The sequence below is a fragment of the Dasypus novemcinctus genome, chromosome 10, assembly GCF_030445035.2.
Source record: "Dasypus novemcinctus isolate mDasNov1 chromosome 10, mDasNov1.1.hap2, whole genome shotgun sequence".
NCBI classification, from domain to species: domain Eukaryota; kingdom Metazoa; phylum Chordata; class Mammalia; order Cingulata; family Dasypodidae; genus Dasypus; species Dasypus novemcinctus.
In genome coordinates this window covers 12,632,618-12,652,621 of record NC_080682.1, presented here as the reverse complement: position 1 = coordinate 12,652,621, position 20,004 = coordinate 12,632,618, and the positions used below count along the sequence as shown (strand labels likewise).

At 52.8% G+C, this 20,004-nt stretch overlaps 1 protein-coding gene across 3 annotated transcripts in view; it reads left to right on the top strand.

Annotated features, from left to right (window-relative positions):
* The first annotated feature begins 2,384 nt into the window (after nt 1–2,384).
* Nucleotides 2,385–20,004, top strand: part of FADS2 (fatty acid desaturase 2) — a 32,353-nt gene continuing 14,733 nt past the window's right edge. Inside the window, exons 1-5 of one of the 3 annotated variants that reach the window (XM_004483043.5) lie at nt 2,385–2,906; nt 11,230–11,340; nt 12,516–12,713; nt 12,833–12,934; nt 18,426–18,551. In XM_004483043.5, the coding sequence (XP_004483100.1) occupies nt 2,700–2,906; nt 11,230–11,340; nt 12,516–12,713; nt 12,833–12,934; nt 18,426–18,551 (744 nt within the window). In that variant the 5' untranslated portion in view covers nt 2,385–2,699. Of the gene's footprint in view, nt 2,907–3,252; nt 3,327–11,229; nt 11,341–12,515; nt 12,714–12,832; nt 12,935–18,425; nt 18,552–20,004 lie in introns of those variants that run through there. The other 2 variants (XM_058305351.2, XM_023585918.2) reach the window with 2 other exon arrangements.

Sequence of the window (20,004 nt, the reverse complement as noted above, 5' to 3'; positions counted from 1 at the left end):
CCTGGAGCACTCCTCTACATCACATTCCTGCCCTAACCAGCATCTGGAATTCTCTTGCAACACCCTAGATCTGATCGTAGCATGCTCCTGCTTGAATTTCTAAGGCTCCCTGTCTCCTCACGATAAGGGATAAGGTGATCTAGCCCTACAGAGGCAGGCCAGGCCTTTCACAATTTGAACCTGCCTCACCCCAGCAGCCTCATCATCCTCATTCATTCGTTCGTTCGTTTCGTCAACGTATGTTTTTCAAGACCTACTCTGGACCATGCACTGTGCTGTGCTGGGATCTGTTGGGACCCTGTGCCCTGCCAGTCCCTTCTTTCCTGCGCCAAATACCCTGCCTTTTAAGGTCTTGAGCCCTTCTCTGTATGCTCTTTCCTCAGCCTGAGAGGCTCCTCTGTGAGATATTCTCTGGGACTCTCTTTCAGATATCATTCCCTCCGGAGTCCCACCACCTTCCTAAAATTTTATTAAAGGTTTCTATATATTGTCTTAATTCATCCTTCAAAAAAAATAATCTTGGTTCCACCTCAGGAGAACTTTAACAGGATAAACATGAGTGGACTCTGGGGGTGCTTGCTTCATTCCCTCTTATCCTGTGCGCGGGCATTTTTGTTAGGATGTCTGATTTTAAGGCGGGTTAGTAAAGGGAAAGGGAAGACCGGGAAGCAGACCACAGGGCCGTGAGGCCCCCGCAAACCTCCTGAAGGGAAGGCTGCCGGAAAGATCTCCCCAGACCCTGGCTACAAGATCCCATTTAGAATACTTTTCTGGGCAAGAAGTCCCTAGGGCTAACAAGCCAGATCATAAGGCAGCTAATCAGAACGCACAGCTGGGGCCCCTCCCCAACATTAGGAAGGGGAGGGAGGAAAGGTGTTAAAAGGCCTAACCTGGGGCCCTCACATGCCTTCTCCACCCAGCACCACGCCTTCCCTCTATTCCTCGGGTTGTGTACCGTTTATCTTACTTTTTAATAAAACTCTCTCCGCCCTTGCCTACCCTATGGCATGCCCCTAAATTCTTTTATGCCACGAAAGCCAAGAGCCTAGAAGCCCAGAACCCAGAGGCTTAGGCTAGCAATTCCTCTCCTCAAAGTCAAAGGCCTTTTTCTCTTCAGCTTTGCAGTCAGCTCAAGAATGGAGGGAGGGAGCGAGGGCTGATACAGCCCAGAACCACCACGGCGGGGATGGCAAGAAAGGGACGCCCCCGTCTTAGTTTCCCACTGCCCAGGGTCTCCATTTCACTGACCTCACTGAGAGGCAGGGGGACGTCTGGACGGCGCCCGGAAGTGCCCCTTGCTAACCACGAGAATTTGACAACTTCCTCTCTCAGAAAACTTCACTTTTCATCCTTCCCTCACAGGGTTGCAGTAAGAATCAAATGAGAAAGGCTCGCAAGCACTCAGGAAGCTGTAGAGTCCATTCGAATAGGAGGGCCCCTTGTTTACTCCTCACTGGTCCCCGAGACCTCCCGCAGGTCATCGCCTCCCACTTGTGGGTAGCCTGTCGCCCTGGTGATCCAGTCCAGACTTTCGCGGGGCTTCAGGGCCCCCCCTCTTCAGGCCCTAGAAAGCCGGCCCTTCCACCTACCCCGCTGACACCCCCATCTTTATTTCCTAGGGTCCGTTTCACCACCACGGTGGTCGGCTACTGCTTCCAGGTTCCCTCTCCTCGCCGCGGGGTGAATTTCCTGCGCCCAGGGCGAGTACAGAGCCCCGCCGGGCCGGCCCACCGCCTTGGCGCCCGGCCCGAGGAAGCCGGGCTGGGGTTCGGCGGTCCCCGCTACGACGGTGTGTTGACGCGGGCCGGGCCGCCCGCGGCTGGCGTTTCCGAGAAGACTAGCGGAGGGCGCCCAAGCGCAGAGCGCGGGCGAGCTCGAGCTCCCGGCATCCTGCCTCCGGCGGCCCCGGGGAAGGGCACGGCCTCGCCGAGCTAGGCCGGCAGCGGCGGTCGTCCGCCCGCAGACTTCGCGCCGCCAGCCCCGGGCTCCGCGGGTCGCGCGGCCGCGGCCTTCTTTGTGCATCAGGTGCAAACGCGCGTGGCGCCGGGCGTGCACGCGCGCCCAGAAGCTCGCCGCTCGGGCGCCGCCGGGCTCCTGCGGGATCCCCTCGGGCGCCCCGGGCTGCGGCGCGGGGGGAGGGCGGAGGTCGGACACGTAAGCGGCCTCGCGGCCCGGCTCGACTCCACGCGGGCGGGCGGGGGGGGGCTGGCGACCCGCAGCTCCAGCCCGTGGCCTTCGAAAGATCCTCCTGGGCCAATGGCAGGCGGGGCGACGCGCCCGGATTGGTGCAGGCGCTCTGCTGATCACTGTGGAAACCCGGGCGGCGGGCAACTCGGGAGGCTGCGGAGTCCCGGGCGGGGGGAGTCGGCGGGGCGGGCGGAGGAGGCGTCGTGGCCCTGAGCTACCCGAGAGTTTTTACTGGTGGCAAAAGTCCTGCTCGGGCGGGCGGAGGGGCACCGCTGGGGGTGGGGCGGAGGGGGGCACGGAAGCCGGCGCGAGTCCAGAAGGAAGAAGGGGAGGCTGGAGAGGGAAGGCGAGGCGGCTGGGGGAGGGGGCACGGTGGGAGGAGGAGGAGAAGACAAAAGCCGAAAGCGAGGAGGGCCGGGTCGGCACATTCGGGCCAGGAGGGAGCCGTCTGTGCGGCCAGCAGCCGGCGCGGGGAGGCCGCGGTGCCCAGGACACCCCGGTCGGCAGGCAGCATGGGGAAGGGGGGCAACCAGGGCGACGGGGGCCCCGAGCGCGAGGCGCCGATGCCCACCTTCAGCTGGGAGGAGATACAGAAGCACAACCTGCGCACCGACAAGTGGCTCGTCATCGACCGCAAGGTCTACAACATCACCAAATGGTCCAGCAGGCACCCGGGGGGGCAGCGGGTCATCGGGCACTACGCAGGGGAAGATGCTACGGTAAGGATCCGGGGGTTCCCTCACCACCCTTCTCTGCTCCAGGCGGGAGTCAGGAGCCCTGCGCCAGCAAGACCCCCGGCGCGGAACGGAACTGGGTGCGTCCTCGTGGAAGGAAAGTGCGTCTGTGGCGCCCGCCCCCCTCGCGCGGAATCCTCCTCTGGGACGTCTGGGCCAACTTGGGGTGGGGGTCCGATTTGGGACCCCGGGAAGTAGCGTCGGTGGAGGTCGGAGCGTTGGAGAGCGGTGCCGGATGGGCCGGGCGCGCTGGCATCCACGCGCTCGCCGCCACCTCCGGGTCCACCCGGGAACCAGGGACTCCCCAAAGGGGGCGCTCGGGGGCTGGGGTCTTGGCGCCCCCCAGCGTGAAAGATGGCCGTCCCTGGGCGCAGCGGAAGAGAGCCGGAGAGCCGAGAGCGCGGGGTAGGGGCTCAGCGCGGGTCTCTTACTCTCGCCCCAGCCTAGGGGGCGGGGCTCGCGCGTGCTTGGACTCTTGTCCCGGAAGGTCCGCAATGGCTGCTGCGAAAAGAGACCCGCCTGGTAGCTCCAGTTCCCACGCTTAATAAGGGCTGCCACGACCCTTCCCACAGTTCGCGCTTCTTGGGGATAGGGTGGGAAGTGGGTGGAAGGAGAAAGGGCTGGAGTTTGCAAAGCCCAGGTGGAGAGGGCGACTTGAGCCGGGTGGATTTATCAGCGCTGGGCTGGCTTGGCAACAGGTCTCAGCTGCACCCGAGGTTATTCTCGGGCGTTCAACTCAGAGGCACCCTCTGCTTCTAAATCCTGCCAGGTACGCCCATCCCCGTTTTGCATTCTAAAGGTAGTGGACGGTGGGGTCTCTGCGGAGCCAGGGCTGCCCGTCTTACCTGCCCCCAGTCTGTGGCTCAACGAAATACCCAGCATCCCCAGGCATCCCCCCCAGGGCCCAGCCTGAAATCCTTGCATTCCTTTAAGGAGCAGCCCCGTGGATTCAAATGAGTGAGAAGGACAAGAACAGAGGCAAAGAGGGAAGAAAGGGGCTTCTCTTGGTGGCAGAGAGCTGGAAGCAGAGGAAAAGGTGGGAGGATGGGGAACTTGGTGAATAAGGGAGAAGGGGGAGGGAGGAAGGAACTTGGCAGAGATCACTCCACCTGGAGACCTAGGGTGCCAACCGGTTCCTGGACCTTTGCAGTCCGCCTGTGTGGGCTCTGGGGTTGGTGGAACTCATTGACCTCCCCACCTCTTCCAGTCTCTCTGGGATAGGCCTAGCCAGGGGCCAGACCCGCCAACTGATCTAGGCTGTTCCATCGCCGGTTCACTGCCCTGGTGAGCAGAGCCCGAGCTTACTTAAGATGGAGAAGAGGGTTAGCGATATCTCCTACCACTTTGGGCCCCCCAGCCCCATTTTTCCTGCTTGTCTTCTCTGTGGAATGAGGCTGTCCCGCTCCTTCCGTGTGTCAGCACATAGGACCTTTCCACCACACTGTGAGGAGGCTGGGTAAGGGTAATTCCCAAAGACCTCCTGACTCCTGCCTGGGGGCTTTCCACCATTTTGTGTCTGGACTGGTGCTGGCCTGCTCGTGATGTTATAGATAAATTCCAGAAGATTCCTCATGCCCTCCCCAGGTTGTCACCAAGAAGTTTCCTAGAAGGCAAAGTCAAATATGAGTCATTGGTCCTGTTATTCCATATTGTTAAGTAAACATATTTTTGTATGTGGAAACTCAGTCCGACATCTGATGGTTGAATGAGGATATCAGTTTTATTTCGCCTTGGCCCTAGATGTGCTGAGGGCTTACCTGGCCTTGACAATGAGGTTCCTCCAAAGTCAGTGCTCAGGTGGGTCCTATCAGAGGAGTGGGATACCCTGCTCTCTCTGGCCCCCTTCTCTGTCTCATTAGTTTGAGCTAAAAGTCATTTCCGATCTTGTCCCAGCTGCTGATGGCATAACTCTTGTTGAGTGTAAATCTGGCCTCTGGGAGGTAAGCCGCTTTGCTATAAGAAAACTAGGGTGGGAAGAGCTGGGAGGGAGTGAAGTGGATGGAAGAGAGAAGTTGTGGTCCCTGGCTCATCCTCTGCTTGCTGTCACTTTTCTGAGTTCCTTTTCTCATCTGTAAGTTACACCTGTACCTATTTCAGTGAGACCCATTTGTGGCAAAGCTCGTCATAAACTAAGTGCTAGACAGATGCATTGCAGCATTACCCGGTAGATGTGAATGTGTGAGGATTATAAAGCGGCTTGACTCTGAAGTAAGCAAAGAGGAGTTTGGAAGAAGATGTTTTCGTCTACACCAGCTTTATTTGGTGTCATAAGACATAAAGACAATTCCTGTCCCTAGAACCTGGCGAGATAAGACTTTTGGGGAATTACTCTAGCTGGAGAATAGGTTGAGTAAGGTGGGTGGGGTGGGCTGCTGGGTTTTCTTTGGTCTTTTTTCTTTTCCTTTTTTTCTTTTTCAACTGTCCAGGTCCTGGTTAGAAAAGGCGGTGGGGAGTGCCTTGAGAGAAAGGCAGGAACAGGCTTAGGAATCAAATGATCCTTTCCTTTGTTTAGGTTTAGCAATGAACCAGTAACTTTTCCTTTGGAGCATAGACCTCCTCTGAGCCTGGGGACTGATAGTTTTGATAGTTTTTATGGGCCATTCACTGTTTGGAGTGGACTCCTACGTAGAGTTTGGATGCCCTGGAGCATTTTAATGCATTGTTATGAGCCAATCACAGTGTGGGAAAATCCTAACAAAAGGCTGGATGGAGAAGCAGGAGTTCTAGGAAGCCAATTGGGACCTCCATAGGGGATTATCTGTTTCTGAATAAGAAAAGTGCTCAGCTCTCAGGACTGGCCTCTTCCCACAGGGCCAGAGAAGGCTGGACAAGGAGGACGTGGTGGAGGAAGAGGACAAAGGCTGCTTGGTTTCTGCAGCTCACAGAGCACATGCTTCCGTATTACCTCATTCCACCCTCACGTCAGCCCCGTAGGTGTCTCTCACTGCTCTCAGAGTTGGAAGCCTTGCCCAAGTAGCAGCACTCGGAACCTCAAGGTCTTGCGGTTCAAGTCTCCTTCCTTTCCTTGCTCCCTTCCTGCCTATTTCCACCCCTGGGATCTCTTTCCCTCAGGTCCGCTAGCACTCCTCTTGTCTTTGCCTTGCTGTTGGCAAAAGAATGCTTGGCCATGCCCCAAGAGTGTCTGAGCAGAGCCCCACTTTCCCCCAGGTGGGACTTTTTCATGTTCAAGGGTTCATCAAGTATTTATTGACTGTCTCCATGGCTCTGAGCTGGGCCCTGGGTAGAGATGAATAATTCAGACAGCAACCCAGATCTGGCGGATTTGTTCCCCTCCTCTCTCAAACAGCGGGGATGCTGCTGCCTTGGCAAGTTTTCCTGTGGCCACTTAGAACAAGGGAAGGCAAGGCAGGTGAGAAGGTGTGTTCACCTTTCATCCTGCTTCTATCCTGTTCTTACGATAAGCCAAGAGATGGAAAATGCGAGGACTCTGGCCTCGTCCTCTGTGTTTGGTAGGCAGGAGGATTGTGGTGTTGAGAAGCAGAGCCCTGGGCTTAAGTCGCTGCTTTGCAAATTCCTAGGCAAGACAGTGAGCTTGGACTTCATTTTCCAGGTCTATGAAATGGGAATAATGATTCCTTACAAGGTCGTTAGCAGGCTCAAGTGGGCTGAGTGTGAAACTCTTTCTTGAAACAGCAGAACTCTCTATTGCTGTATCTCCGTAGCACTCTGCAGGGTTCCCAGCACACACAGGAAGTTCAGTAAAAAAGAAAGGAGTGTGAAGAGAACCCAGAGTGACCCCGTTTTTGCCAAGGGACAATGCATTTACTGTCCCTGATATCCCTCCTCTGGGGTGTGCCTTGGGGGGGGGGCACCTCTGCCCCCCCATCTTAGATCTGGTGTGAGAACCCCCTGGCCTGGTGCAGCCTCGGTGGGGGGGGGGCCCTATACCCTGTGAGATGATGTGACTGAGTCACATCCCCTGCCAGAATCTCCCCATCTCTAGGTGGCCTTCGCAGGGCCCTGCTTCCTGAGCAGCCCTGCCCTTCCCTCCCCCAGGGCAGTGGTATGCCTGGGGTCCTTGGGGACATCACTTCACTGGGTGATGTGGCTTTGGCCACAGAGCACGGTCCCCAGCCTCCACTGCTTTCCCTCGGAAGGGACTTGGCTCAAGGCACACGGGCTGAAGCCCTGCATGTGTGGCTCAGTTGCTGAAAGGAAGTCAGTGTCCCCATCTCCGGAGATCTGCAGGCCCTCCTCTGCTGTCCCTCCTCCACATCTAACCCCTGGTCTGCAGAGTCTCCCAGGGCCACCCGCGTTGTCTGCCTTGGGTTTGCTCCTCTGCACTTGTACTTGCCCTGTCCAGGGCTAAGTGCCAGGACGTGCCAGGCAGGGTTAGAGACTGGCCTGGCTCCAGAGGAGCCCACATCTCCGCAGAGGAGCTGGGCACACCCAGAAACAAACCGTGGCCCCAGGTACTGAGTGCAGGGGGAGGAACTGGGAGTTTCATCCGAAGTGGGGCGGGGGCAGTAAAGACCCTCCCCGAAGTTGGCCGGCCTCGGAGCTGGGTGATGGCAGGAGCAAGGATTAGTGAAGCTCGGAAAGTAGGACAAACACATGACCTGCCTTCCTTGTAGGGAACTGTTATTCTGACCCTCTCCTGCTGCCTGTGCAAACCCCTCTCCCGCCCCCCCCTCCCATCCATCCTGCGTCCAGCTCTGCTATCAACCATTTGCCACCCCGGGGGCAACAACCTCCCTCATCCTCCTTTCTCTTCCCTGTCCTTCGGGACCTCTTCCTATAGAGTCCCTGTTGGTTGAGGATGGAGCCTGCTGCCATTTCTCGTTCCAAGATCATGTTTCCATTGGCCCCATCTTACCTTGTCCCTTGCTACCTTGCAGCCAGACACCTCTGTAACCAGACAGCGGCTGGGTACCTTCTGCAAGCTGGCAAGGCTTGTGGGCAGCACTTTGATGGTGGAAGGCGTGGAAAGAGATCAGCTCTGAGGGAGGAGGAAGCACTTTGAAAAAAAAAAAACAAAAAACGTATTTTGAAATAATCTCAGACTTAGAGGAAAGTTGCAGAATACAAAAACAATACATAGAAATCCCACACCCAGTTACCCCAGTTTATCAACTTTTAGCATTTTGTGACATTTATTATGTCATTCTATCTATCTGTCTGTCTATCTGTTTATGTTTTTGTTATGTTCCTCAAACACCAAACACTTCCAGGTATGTTTCCTGAGAACAAGGACTCTCGCTATGTCACCATGTTAAGTACCACTATCAAGTTCAATAAATTTAACATTGATATAATGCGTAGTTCATATGCCAATTTTTCGGTTATCCCAATAATGTCCTTTTTTTTCCCTGGGTTGGAAGAATTTTTTTTTAATTCAACCTAATACATTCAACCTAACATTTCCTGAAGGGTGAGGCTCATTGGGATTGAGTCCTTTGTACTGCTGGCATTGGGCATACTTGACACAAGTCCTGGCTCTTCTGGCCCCCGGGGTGTGACCATGGGCAAGCTGCTTCAGCTTCCTGGGCCTCTTTTCTCATCTCCAAACTATGACCCATCTCACAGGGGTTGGTAAGTCAGTGGGATTGTCTGCAGAGCCCTTAGGTCAGTGGCTAGCCTGCAGAATCTCAACCCATGGCAGCGATGCAAATCATTAATGTTGAGAGAAGGCAAAGAATTTCAGAAGCATAAGACAAATTGTGTAAAAAAGGCCAAAAGGAATGAAGAAGACACAGTGTGGAAGAGTCTCCTGGGCTTAGAAAGTGTGTAGCTGTGGGATCCTGGCTCATTCGTTCACTCACAAGCCCTCCTCCTGGGCACCCACGTAGGCACTGGTTATTGCAGTGAACAAACAAATGTGGCCCTTCCCTCACGGAGCGTAAATCCTAGCAGGAGTGACAGACAATAAGGAAGTACGTACATGATACGGTTTGAGACTGTGGTAACTGCTATGGAGAAGATAACACAGGGTAACGTCCCAGAGAAAGCCTGGGGTTGGCAGAGGGCTATTTCCGATGGGATGGTTGGGAAAAGCCTCTGAGTAGACTCCGAGACAAAGAACCAAAGGGAAGTGGCTGTGGGGTAATACGGAAGCAGAGTTCCAGGCAGAAGAAAGAGCCGTGCAAAGGCCCTGGGGTGGGAGCGAGCCTGGTGTGTTCAAGGATAGTTCGCACCTGGCCTCCTCGGAGCCTCAAAGCTGCCAGACCCGCCACCACAAAGCACTTCCCCCACAGATTGCCTGGTTTTCTAGCAGGGCAGGAGGCGTGTGTGGCTTGGGAAAGAGCAGTCCTCCAGTCAGGCTCGCCTGGATTCACTCCTGCCGTTTGGAGCAAGGGACCACGGGGTCCTGAGCTTCAGTTTCTTCATTTGTAAAGTCGGGCTCTGAGCGTGGCCACAGTTCTTCTCCCTGGCCTGGAGGTGAGAAACCCCACAGCCCTGTTGACTACAGAGCGCCCTCCAGAGGGCAGGGGTCTGTCTGCTCCTTGGACCTGAAACTAAGAAGGTGGGGGGGCTGGCGGGGAGATGAGTGCACTTGCCTGCTACTGCACTTTTCCTTTCATTGAAAAGAGGAGCGTCATCGTTTCATTGTCAGATTCCTCGGGAAATGGCTGCCTTCCCAGGGACTTCTGGCTCCTCGCTCAAGCGCCCTCGTCTGCTGGGAGGAGGACCAACGGACGGGCTTTTTGGGGCCCAGGGCTGGGCCCTGAATTAGGACGCTTTTCCAGAGCCTTCAAACCTCAGAGCTGGGAGGGTCCTGGCTTTGCAGAGGAGGCTGAGGCTGAGGTGGGGGTGGCTTCCCCGGAGCGGGGCCAGGAACCTGGACTTCCGACCTGCCTGTCCCGGCCCTGGGAATACCACTTATATGTTTGACAGTATGATCTGACCCCTGTTACCGTCCCTTTTTGCTCATCTAGGGGAGGGCACCTACATTTTTTTAAAAAGCCCTGGGCCTCATTTCCCTTCGTTCAAAGTGTTGCTTTGTTCTAGACCCAAATAGAACCAGGCAAAAGGAGGTAGAGGCCAGGAATGTGGTAAGGCAAGGGAAGGAGAGCAGCAGTTACTGTTGGGAGATACTTTGGAGAGAAGTGAAAATTTCTGAGTTGTCAGCATTTTCTCCTCCCTGCTTTTCCCCCGAATTTTTTAGAGTTTGAAATTTTCCAAACATGAAAAGTTGAAAGAGAACATGAACGTCTGTCTATCCTCAACCTGGATTGACTAATCTTTTAAGATTTCACCACATTTGCTTTCTCCCTCTTTACATATAAGCTGTTTTCTTCTGCTGAACCAGCTGGAAATACGTTGCACCAGCGTGCTACCACAACCCTAATTCTTCAGCATCATCTCCTACAAATAAGGACGTTCTCTAACATTATCACACCATTGTTTCATTTAAGATTATCGTTGGTAATTCCATAATGTCATCAAATCCATATTCAAAAATTCAACCCCAAAATGTCTTGAATAGCTGCTTTTCCCCCTCCAAGCAGGAGTCTTTCAAGGTTCCAACATTGTGTTTGTTTTATCTTTTTCTGTGTCTTTTTCAGTCTCCTTTAATCTACAGTGAGCCCTCCCTCCTCTTTTTTCCCCATAACTTTGATTTTTCTTAGATTCTCATGTCATTTGATTTGTCCCTCTGTCCTTATAATGTCTCCAGACTTGATTTGATGCAGGATAAATAAGCATCATCATACGCCTTCACCTCAGGGGCCCTGGTGCCAGCTCATGTCTCTATTAGATGCTATATTTGTTATTATGAGATCACTTATATACTATATATAATGGGCAGAGGAAAAAAAGTAAAGGAGGGGCGTGGATACAGCTCAGTGCTTGAAGGCCTGTTTCCCATGTATGGAGTTCTGTGTTCAACCTTGTACCTCCTTTAAAAAAATACAAAGGCATATGCTCAAGTATTAGCAGTGGTGCCTTATGGGTGATAGGATACTGTGTGATGTCATTTTCCTCTGTATTCTTCTGTGCCAAAATAAGCACATTGCTACTTTATAATCAGAAAAGTTATAAAAATGTATAACTTTTTTTTTTTTATATATATATATAATTTTTAAAGCCGTCCATCAAGGTTAGAGAAAGCTTGGAAAGTCATGAAGGTTAGGGAAGGTGTAATTCCACTAGTTTAACACCCAATAATGGTTTAGCTTCTCCCGGGTTGTTTTCAGAAATGATTTGAACATAATTTTATATTCTTTGTTGCATATTCTGCCCTGGGCTCTTAATCACCTCAGGTCTTCTCCTGGGTGGGGGGGTTGGGGGGGGAGGTACAGGTGGAGGTCGGGGTCCCGGCCTCACCCCCTGCCCCTCGGCCCCGCAGGATGCCTTCCGCGCCTTCCACCCCAACCTTGATTTCGTGCGCAAGTTCTTGAAGCCCCTGCTGATTGGCGAGCTGGCCCCGGAGGAGTCCGGCCAGGACCGCGGCAAGAACGTGAGTCGGGCGGGGCTGGGCGGGGGCAGGGGGTCCCGGTGCCCCAGGACCCGGGAGCCTTGGCCAGTCCTGGGGGAGCCGCTGCTCACCGCCCGGCTCGTGGCGCCCCCCTCTCTGCTGGCTCCATTCCCACCTCTCCTTTCCCCAGAGATGCTGGTCTCGTTGTGGTCACTCTGGCTGGCCCTCAGCCTTCTCACTTTCCAGCCTCCCCAGAAGCCTGCTTCTAGCTGTTTCCAGCAGGGCGGAGAGCAACGTGACCCCACGGAGCCCTCGCGCCTCTTGCTGACAGCTAGGGCGCCCCCCCTGACCCAGTCCCACATTCCCAGCCTCCGCATCTCTGTACCTGGCTTCCCCAAGGAGGTCCAGGCCATTCCAGTGGCCTTGGAGGCTGGCCTTCCCTGCCCCCGGGACCCTTGCATCTCTGCCCGTCCTTCCACCTTTCCTGCCAGGAGAGAGTTGGAGTTGGCCTCTCCCAGCCTCCTCTGGGTCCCATCCCGCCGCCTCCTTGCCCGGCTCCATCTCCCGTCCTTCTTCCTGCCCTTTGCTTCTCAGTGGGGGCTACTAGCCATTCCTGATTCTTCACACCTCCTCACCCAGTTTCCCAAATCTGTCTTCCTCCACCCACCCGCCGCCAAAACTACCCTCCAGAGCACCCTGGCTCTGTCCCGGTGGATGCCTCTGGCCCTCTCATCTCCACCCTGCTTCCCACCTTTCTTCTTTGTCCCCAGCCATGCCATCGTTTTCCTAGGACCATTCTTGACTCCGCCTCTGTCCCCTGGCTCCCCTGCCCAGTGCCCATCGGGTTCTCTTTTGCCTTCCTTTGAACTCTTGGCATTAAAGAGGACTTTGTTCTAGACTACTGTGTGTCTCCCCCACCCACACCCCTCAAGGCCTGGTAGACTACCCTGAGCAAGTGGGCCAGTAGAGTGGAGTGAAAAAATCGCATGCTTTTGAGTCCGGTCCTCCTTCTGCTACTTAACGAGCCATGGACAAATAGCCACAGTCCTCAGGGCTGTGCCAGTCACACGGGGGACACAGCAAGTGCCAGCTGTGGGTAGCACTGCGGTGGCTGGCCTCGTACTGGGTTTAGGTCTGTGACTTCGTCCCCTCCTGCCCAAGCCCTCGCTGCCTTCTCGAGCGAGCCTGACTCCCCTCCCTGGGCTCTTGCCTGACAGTCTCAGATCACCGAGGACTTCCGGGCCCTGAGGAAGACGGCTGAGGACATGAACCTGTTCAAGACCAACCACCTGTTCTTCCTCCTCTACCTGGCCCACATCCTTGTCCTGGAGGGCTTGGCGTGGTTCATCCTTTTTTACTTTGGCAATGGCTGGATTCCAACTCTTATCACGGCCTTTGTCCTTGCTACCTCTCAGGTGAGGCCCGACACCTTCACCTGTCACCAGAGCCCCTGTCCCTGCCCCTCCCCAACTTGCAGGGGCCTGGTGCTTATTTGCTGGTGCTGTGATGGGATGTGTGGCCCTCTCTTCCCCAGTCCCAAGCTGGATGGCTGCAACATGATTATGGCCACCTGTCTGTCCACAAGAAATCCACGTGGAATCACCTTATCCACAAGTTCATCATTGGCCACTTGAAGGTAAATGCCAGCGGCCCCGGGCATCCCCTTGGTTAGAGGCTGGGGCAGCGCCCTGTCACTTGACCCTGAGATGAGGAGCTCAGGTCACTGATCTGAGGCTGCAAGATGGGCAGGCAGGGCTGCCTTGAAGAAATGCATTCTCCCAGGATGTGTCATGCTGGACGTGCTTGAGCCTCCATTCCTCTGACTTCCTCAGCTCTGTCTCTATCAGCTCAGAACCACACAGCTAACCTGGCTTCACTAACTATAAGCAGCAGGTCTCTTTTCCTCTCTTGGCTCAGTTGGTCATTATATGGTTTGTTATTATGCTGTGTATGCTCTAAGAACACATCTAGTCCACCTCTGAGGTTGGGGCCAGTAAAGAAGCAGCGTCTCTTGAACTGGTATGCTGCTTCTCACTGGGTGACGAGCTATTTAATCCATCATGTTCTTCATTTCTTCCTTGGATTCCAGGAAGCTCAAAGCAAAATTTGGAACAGAGCTACCCTTAGTCTACGTTTTTGGTGTATTTATCCTCTCCCCTCTTACATTTAAGCTTTTATCTTTTAATCCTTCTGTTCTCTAGGAGTCCTTTTTCATAAGCCATCTCAAATACATTTGGGGAGTATGTGGGATATGGAAAGTAGAGCTGTTATTATGTAAGTCCTTGGATAAGGAGCAGCAAGTAATACAATGATCAACTGAGTTAGTCGACTGAAGCTGTGTAAAACGCAGAAGGTGAGGTAGTTCTGTTCTCACCATCCTACAGACGAGGTGTAACTACAGAAGTGTTACAGCTTAGCAAGTTTGTCGAAGAACCAGCTGGACTTGGCCAGTGACCTTGTGCTGCTCTGATGGGTGTTATCTCCTTAATTTGGGAAATACAGTGCTTGCCAACTCTCCCTCTGAAACATAGGCAGACCCCACTCCAGCCCTACTCCCAGCAGCTTCTAGCTGCTTCCTAAGAAAAGCTGGGTCCTAAAGGCTTCCACAGCCCCCACCCCAGCCCCGGCTTGGGGAGAGCTGTGTCTGCTTCAACTCACGCCCCGGGTGTATGCGCTTTGGCCGGCCAGCTCTGGTCTGCTGGGGGATGAATTGCCAGTTCCAGTTCCTCGGCAAGCAGTTTGCCTGGCCCTGGGCCTGAGTGGTCTGAGAACCCGGTTTCTTTCCAGAATTTTGTGGGGGAAGAAGAGGGGGCCACATAGTAGTGTGCTTTGTTTCGTTTTATACTCTCTTCTGTTGGCTAGGACCGGCTTCAGGATCGGAGAGTAACGCTTTTCTCTTGACTATGGTATCCCCACGCTCTTAACAAAGACAGCCTGTGTCCTGCTTCCAGATTCTGGGCTGGGCCCGGGCCGCTCCTGCCCCGTGGTCCCTGGTCCCCAAGCACAGCTCTTGCATCAGAGGGAAGTCAAGGCCAGGACAGAGCACTGGTCTGCACGTGGAATGTTAGCCTGTGGAATCAGACCTCTGGAATGGCAGGAAAAAGAGGGCACTCAGGCTCCAGGGACGAGAGGAGGCCGGGGAGGTGGAGGCCACCCCTAGCTTGCCAAACCCTACAAACTGTCCTCCGTGCTGTGTGCTTGAGCCAGGCCCATAGCGTGGCTGAGCAGCAGCCCCGGGCATCCAAAGGGCCCAGGCTCCCTGCCAACACCACTGCCCTGGCACAAGCTGGTCCTGACAGTGAGCAGAGCGCCTGGGGCGTCTTCGGCCAGCCGGTGATGCTGCAGGGCGTCCCGTGAGATCTCCTTGCCTCCTGACTTTCTCTTGTCCTTTCGACCATGTCTCTCCTGGTGGCCGTGTCTTCCACAGGGTGCTCTTTAACCAAGACAGCTCCAAGCAGTCACGCCTCTGCTTAAAACCCTTTAAGCACTGCACTTAGGATAACATGCAAACAGTGAGGCTGGTGCCATCTAGACTGCCTGCGGAAGATGGCATTCCCTGGCCCTTTTGCAGCCTCCTCCCCAGCCACCAAGGCTGGGACTAGGGCGAGGCAAGTGAGGTACTCTCGCCCAGGCTGCAAAATTTAAGGGTACCCCCCAAAAACTCAGTAATCAAGTTAACATTTCAGAGCAATGCTTTTGAAAATCAACATTACTGCAAAAGTCCACAACGAACAAAATACCCAAATGTTCAATAAAGACCAGGGCTGAGCCGGGCCACCTTGGAACCAGAGGCAAAATGACAAATATACACCCCTTATATCCATGTTTGTCTGTATTTTTTAAATGGTTGATTTGTTTTGTCCTCCAGAACATGGAAGTAGGTGAAACATTTTGCAAGTTTAAAAGTCTTTGTATTAAAACTCCCATTATTCTAAGTATTCTATTTATAATAAGTCAGACTTTATTATCATTTTACTTCAGTTTAAGTTAGTTAAGACTTTTCTAAGACTGTCATTTGTTCAAGAGAAAGTGTCCAACCCAGCAAGGTCTCTCCATTGGAAGCAAGATGAGCAAGGAAGTAGGTTTTGAAAATATTTCTGATGGGTTTGTTGCCATTAAAATCAGGATGCACATTTTTCCTTTGCCTCAGGCTCCAATGTGGCTGGGCTCAGCGCTGCTGGCTGTGCCCCTGGCAACTGCCCAGCCTGCAGGCTGACCCCCAGCCACTCAGGGCCCCCCTTGCTTCTCCAGCTCCACCAGCTCCCTCTCTTCGCTTTACCTTCCCTCAGTCCTGGTGTGTGACTCACTAGGACGCTCCCCCAGGCAAGGGATTTATCTCTTGGCTCATCACCACCTGATCCAGGGCGCTCGTGCCGTAGCTGGCACAGAGTAGGCAGCGTCGGCGTGGCCTTCTAAGAACACGCGTGCTGGGTCATGCTCCAGGGCAGGCAGGCTTGCGGCCCAGGAAGGAGCTGTTCTTGAAGGATGAGTAGAGCTTCACTGAGCAGAAGAAGTGCGGACGGGAGTCACGGGCGGGGAGACGGCAGAAAGGAAACCATTTCATCGTTGCCTCCAATCACAAGCGCAGGGAGAGCCGTGGCTGCCCCGCTGCACCTGCCCGGCTTCACCCGCTCTAGCTTCACGTGGCCAACACATCTTTCTTCCCTCCATTTATTCATTCAGCAAACCTGTTTTGGTTGGTGTAGTCTAAATATCACGCTTATTTGGAACACGACTTGCCCCTCAACGTCTGTGTGCCAAAGGTTTTCCATTTAACTTAAAAAAAATTCTTTTGGTAACATAAAATTTCCCATTTTGACCACTTTCAAATATACAATACAGCAGTATTAATGACATTCCCAATGTTGTGCTACTGTCACCACCATCCGTTACCAAACCTTTCCATCACCCCAAACAAACTGTACCCATTAAGCATTAGCTCCCCATTTTCTCTCACCCTGGCCCTAGTAAACTATAATCTACTTTCTGTCCCTATAGATTTGCATATTCTAATTATTTCATGTCATTGAAATCATACACTATTGCCCATTTGTGTCTGGCTTTTTTTTTTTTTTAATTCCTCCTCCACACCCTTGCTCTCTGTGTCCATTCGCTGTGCGCTCTTCTGTGTTTTTGCTTGTCTCCCTTTGTGTTGCGTCACCCCGCTGAGTTGGCTCTCCACGGCGCTCGCAGGCCAGTGGAACACCATAGTGCCCCGGCCAGCGGCTCTCCGCAGCGTGCAGGCGAGCCTGCCTTCACAAGGAGGCCCCGGGATATGAACCCAGGGCCTCCCGTATGGTAGGCGGGAGCCCAACTGACTGAGCCACAGCCGCTTCCTTGTGTCTGGCTTTTTCACTCAACCTGGTCTTCAGGTTTCACCCATGCTGTAGCACGCATCAGAACTTCCTTTTTACGACTGAGTAATAGTCCGCTGTATGTATATACCACATTTTATTTTTCTGGTCTGTCGATGGACACTTGGGTTGCTTCCCCCTTTTGGCTATTGTGAAAAATGCCACTGTGAACATTGGTGGACAAATATCTGTTTGAGTCCATACTTTCAATTCTCTGGGGTTTATTTACCTGGCAGTGGGATTGCCGGATCATATGGTAATTCTGTCTCTGAGGAACCACCAAACTGATTGCCATGGCCGTTGCACCATTTTACATTTATATTCCCAATAATAATGCACAGGGGTTCCTATTTCTTTACTTCCTTGCCAACATTTGTTATTTTCCATTTTTTTTAGTAATAGCCACCCTAGTGGGTATGCAGTGGTAGCTCATTGTGGTTTTGATTTGCATTTCCCAAATGGCTAATGATGTGCTTTTTGGCCGTTTGCGTATCTTCCTTGGAGAAGTATTTATACAAGGTCCTTTGTCCGTATTTTAAGTGGGTCGTTTGTCTTTCTGTTGTTGAGTTGCAGGATTTTTCATATCTTCTGAATATTAAATTCTTACCAGATAATATGGTTTCCAACTATTTCCTCCCATTCTGCAGGTTGTCTTTTCACTTTCTGGGTAATGACTTTTGATGCACAAAAGTTTTTAATTTTGATGAAGTCCCACCTGATTCTTCACAGGAATTTTGTTTTAGCCAGAAACTCTAATGTGTCACCTGATTCCTCAGTCCTCTAAGCTTTCACTGACAATTTTTTTTTTTTTGGTAACTATTTCTAATTTCATTAACATACAGCACACCAAGTAATAAAACTGTCAATGACATAGCACCCATCTTAACTTTGATATAATGAGCCCTGCATGATGAATTCCATTTATCACCAACCCTAAATCAGTTGTTAGTACCCTTGAGTGCTTTGGTGCAGATAATATGCATCTGTCCCCCACGCAAATGTCCAGTGACAATTTCATTTCATGACTCAGGATTTAATTTTCTTCCCAGGCTTTTTTTTTTTTTTTTTGCCTGGATGGGTTTTAAGACTTGTCTACTTATAGTCATTGCAGAGGTCAGAGCTGTTCATGGCTGTCCCCATCCATGCTCCAAAGGTAGGTTTTTTTCAGGCACCGTGTTTGTGCCAAAACCATCCGCCAGGTAAAATGTTTGCCCTATCAAATAGGCCTTGTTGTAACCGGCCAGACCCTTAGCCAAAGAATCGATCCAGCAACAGTCACCGGTATAGCCCTAATGCTAAGGGTCAGGAAAGTCTTTTTCTTCTATGTGCCATCACTGGGCAACTTTGTTGAGGGACCTGCCTCAGCAAAATATGTCAAGAGCATGAGCCAGTGAGGCAGAAATATGTGGCCTTCAAATAAAAACCCATGTTATGCTTCACATCTCATGGAATCATCATTTTGTATCAAGATGTTAGAGCCAGGAAAGCTCTTACCTGCTCATGGTGGCGACTGTTTATTAAGCCCTCCACCTCCCAGTGCCATCACCATTTGACAGTTGAGGACACTGGGGCCTAGCGGGACAGAGTGCCTGACCCCACCCAGCGGGCCGGCTCCAGGGCTGGCTGGCACTCTGGACTCTTGGGGACCCGAGGCACTGTGCCTAATGGGGAAACCGGCCCTGAGTGTGGGAGGTGCTGGGAAGTGGCTCGTCGCAGGCAAGCTCGGGTCCCCAGGACGGCTGCCCCGCTCACCTCCGATGCCCTCTCCCCCAGGGCGCCTCCGCCAACTGGTGGAACCATCGCCACTTCCAGCACCACGCCAAGCCCAACATCTTCCGCAAGGATCCGGACGTGAACATGCTGCATGTGTTTGTCCTGGGCGAGCGGCAGCCCGTTGAGGTACGAGGAAGGGAGCCAAGCGGGTTGGAAGTGTTCGGCCTGAGCGGGGAGCAGCAGGGGGACCCTGGGGGGTGGCAGTTCAAGCAGACATGTGCACCTCTGGTGCTCCGTGAACACCTTCCCTCCCTGCCCTGAAAAACTGCAGCCGGAGCCGGTGTCTGTGAGGGAAACAGCGAAAGCACCTCCCTAACCTGCACACGAGGTGCCTCTCGCCCTCCCCAGGGCAGGGAGGGGCATTTCCTGGTTTGTTTGTTCCCAGAGGAGAGAAAAATCTGTTTCCAGCTGAGCAGGAAGGGACGTTCCAGGGCACAGGCTTGGGCCCCAGGTGGCCGGTTCATTTTAAGGCAGTTATTTGGGAGTCAAGGTTTTCTGCCCTGGGAGGAACGTCTGCATGGTCTAGTCCAACCCGCTTCACAAAGAGTTGAGAAGACGAGGGGCGTGTTCAGAGTCACAGAATTTTGCGGCCAGTCTGGTTATATTCGTTCATTTTTATTATAAACGTAGAACATACTTGTTGTAAGCATATAAACAGTACAGAGGTGCACAGAATAAAAAATCTCCACCTCCCTCTCCTACCCCATACCTCAAGCCCCTGAGGGTATCAGCTCTTAACTAGGTGCTTTCCATCCCTCCGGATATTTTCTCTGTGTCTATACCACGCATACATCTGTTTTTTAAAAACAAAAATTTTAAATTCTGCATTCTGTCCTGCAACTTGCTATCTCACCAGATATGGACCCCTTTCCATGCATGCACATGTGGATTGGCCTCGTCCTTTTTGGGGACAGTACAGTGTCCTGTTGTTTCTATACCCAAATGTCATCTACACTATTTTACAAAAAAGGCAAAAATTTTTTTTTAAAGATTTATTTTTTTTATTTCTCTCCCCTTCCCCCCTCCCACCCCAGTTGTCTGTTCTCTGTGTCTATTTGCTGCGTGTTCTTCTTTGTCCACTTCTGTTGTCAGCGGCAGGGGAATTTGTGTTTCTTTTTGTTGCGTCATCTTGTTGTGTCAGCTCTCCGTGTGTGCGGTGCCATTCTTGGGCAGGCTGTACTTTCTTTAGTGCTGGGCAGCTCTCCTTACAGGGTGCACTCATTGCTCATGGGGCTGCCCTACGCAGGGACACCCCTGCGTGGCACGGCACTCCTTGCGCGCATCAGCACTGCGCATGGGCCAGCTCCACACGGGTCAAGGAGGCCCGGGGTTTGAACTGTGGACCTTCCATGTGGTAGACGGACGCCCTAACCACTGGGTCTGTCACTAATTCCTAAGTTTCTTGTTTCTTAAAGCTTTATTGTGGTGACATATATATGCTACCTAAAATTGGCTGTTTTAATTATTCTGAGGTGTACAATTCAATAGTATTTATTATATTCACTTTGCTGTGCAACTATCACCACTGTCCATTACCAGAAGTTTTTCATCCCCTCACACTCTTACGTTTTGTTTTAGT